The sequence below is a fragment of the Austrofundulus limnaeus genome, unplaced genomic scaffold (assembly GCF_001266775.1).
Source record: "Austrofundulus limnaeus strain Quisiro unplaced genomic scaffold, Austrofundulus_limnaeus-1.0 Scaffold1424, whole genome shotgun sequence".
NCBI classification, from domain to species: domain Eukaryota; kingdom Metazoa; phylum Chordata; class Actinopteri; order Cyprinodontiformes; family Rivulidae; genus Austrofundulus; species Austrofundulus limnaeus.
The window spans coordinates 10,485-12,826 of record NW_013953826.1 but is presented as its reverse complement, the minus strand read 5'-3'; the positions used below and the strand labels follow the sequence as shown (position 1 = coordinate 12,826).

The following is a 2,342-nucleotide window of genomic DNA, read 5'->3' as shown; positions in this document are numbered from 1 at the left end:
TATATATATATATATATAAATTTGACTTAAAAGAATCGATTGCTCAGTTTTGACATGCATTTTGACGTATGCATCTTGGAGTTCCCTAAACCTGAACTTAACAGTGCCACCTGGTGGTAGTCAGTAGCCAAATGGGCACGTCCCCACATGGGTCCAAGAACCTGACAATTTAAAATTTTCTAAATTTGATAAATTTTTATATTTAAAATCATATTTCATGTTCCAGAGTCCCTAAAAAAAATACAAACCCAAAACCAAGCCTTTAGTTCATTTAGAAAGGTGGGTCCCCACATGTAACCACCCAGTCAAAGGATACACTAAGTCCCCACAAATGAGGAAAAACACGTATGTGTGTGTGTGTGTGTGTGTAAAAAACAGGTACCAGTGAATCTTTTCTGGCAGGAGGCCCTTCTGTAACGTCACAAAGCCGCGACAGTCGTCGGTGACGTCATAGGCATGTGACGCTGGAGGGACTGAAGGAGAGACGGAGGACTTCAAACGTACCGGTTTTCTTCTTTTCTTTGAAACCGTGGGACCGTGCGACGGCTGACGTCACGCATGTGCGTTCCGGTGTCGTGTTCGTTCATTCAGAGGTCACGTGGTCAGCATGCTCAGCGTTGGGTGTTTGGTTCGGTCCAGAGTCCTGCTGCGGCTCCGTGGACCGGCAGCAGCTGCAGGAGGACTCGTCAGGTGGACCGGACCCGCTCCCGTCTCCGCACCCGAGGTACCTGTGAGGAGCGTGTCCGGTGTGGGCGGGGCCAGCGGCGCAGGTGGATGGTACGGCAGCGTGTTGGACTCCGCGCCGGTTCACCTGTGCGAACACTTCCTGGTTGGGGTCCAGCAGGTGAGCGGGCTGCCGTGGTGGCAGAGTATCGTCATGGCAACGATTTTAGCCAGACCCTTCATCACCCTGCCGCTGGCAGCCTACCAGCTCCTCATCCTCAGCAAGGTGGGTGGAGCCGACACTCACCTGTCAAGTACTTTTACTCAGAGGAGAGACCAGGTGTCTTTGTAAACAACTGTTTATTAAAAACTGAACAGGTGGGACTGAAGCCCCGCCCCCAGGGGTCCCAGTGCTCAGTAACCATAGTAACGTCCAGGTGTTCTGCAGGTGCAGGCGCTGCAGAAGGAGATCTCTGAGGTCGCCAAGAAGCTTCACTACGAGGTGACGGTCCGAGCCAGAGAGAGAGGCTGGACGGAAAAACAGTGTCGGTAAGAATAAACAAACAAACAAAAACAACAGCAAACACTAACAAATAAACAACAACAAACAAACAACAAAAACAGACAGACAACAACAAACAACAACAAACAGACAACAACAAATAAACAACAAAAAACAAACAACTAAAACAGAAAACAAGGAAACAACAACAAACAAACTACAAATAAACAACAACAAACAGACAACAAAAACAGACAGACAACAACAAACAACAACAAACAGAAACAAAAAACAACAAATAAACAACAAAAACAAACAACTAAAACAGACAGACAACAAATAAACAACAACAAACTAACTAAAAACAAACAGACAACAAATAAACAACAACAAACAGACAACAACAAATAAACAACAAAAAACAAACAACTAAAACAGACAACAAGGAAACAACAACAAACAAACTACAAATAAACAACAACAAATAGACAACAAAAACAAACAAGAGTCAGAACGGGTTTCTGAATGAGTTCTGGTTCTGGTTCTGGTGCAGGGTCCATTTCAAGAAGACCCTCCGGCATCTGGTCTCTCAGCTCTACATCCGGGACAACTGCCACCCGTTCAAAGCCACGCTTCTGATCTGGGTCCAGCTGCCCCTCTGGGTCAGTTTGTCTCTGGCCCTCCGGAAAATGAGCCTGGATTGTTCAGGTAAGGACTTCTGATCCACCAGGGTCGGTTCTGGTCCGACCTCGCTGACCCGTGTGTTCTGTGCAGCCCTGCATGGCGAGCTGGCAGCAGGGGGCGCTCTGTGGTTCCCGGACCTCACTGTGCCGGACTCCACCTGGGTCCTGCCTGTCTGCCTGGGCCTCACCAACCTGGTCAACGTGGAGGTCCGTTTGTGAGCTCAGATCTGGTCACGTGACCTGTGATGTCATCACACTAAGTGGGCGGGTCTTCTTCTTCTTCTTCTTCTTCTTCTTCTTCTTCAGATGTTTTCTCTGCGGCGGTCGCCAGCTTCAAGTTTCCAGCGCCTGGTTCTGTACGTGTTCAGAGGCTTCTCGGTTCTGTTAGTCCCCATCGCTGCCACCATCCCGTCTGTGAGTTCAGAACCACCTGTCCAGTCAGAACTGCATGGAGGTGAATTGGGGTCATAAAGTTTGTTTAAAATTTTAAAAAA

General features: G+C 47.9%; 1 protein-coding gene across 1 annotated transcript in view; it reads left to right on the top strand.

Annotated features, from left to right (window-relative positions):
* Window positions 1–431: 431 nt before the first annotated feature.
* The window catches only part of cox18 (cytochrome c oxidase assembly factor COX18), a gene marked incomplete in the record, with an annotated part of 2,471 nt that continues 560 nt past the window's right edge, over window positions 432–2,342 (top strand). Inside the window, 5 exon segments of the mRNA XM_014032343.1 lie at window positions 432–949; window positions 1,112–1,212; window positions 1,719–1,873; window positions 1,940–2,055; window positions 2,155–2,262. Coding sequence (XP_013887797.1) covers window positions 608–949; window positions 1,112–1,212; window positions 1,719–1,873; window positions 1,940–2,055; window positions 2,155–2,262 — 822 coding nt within the window.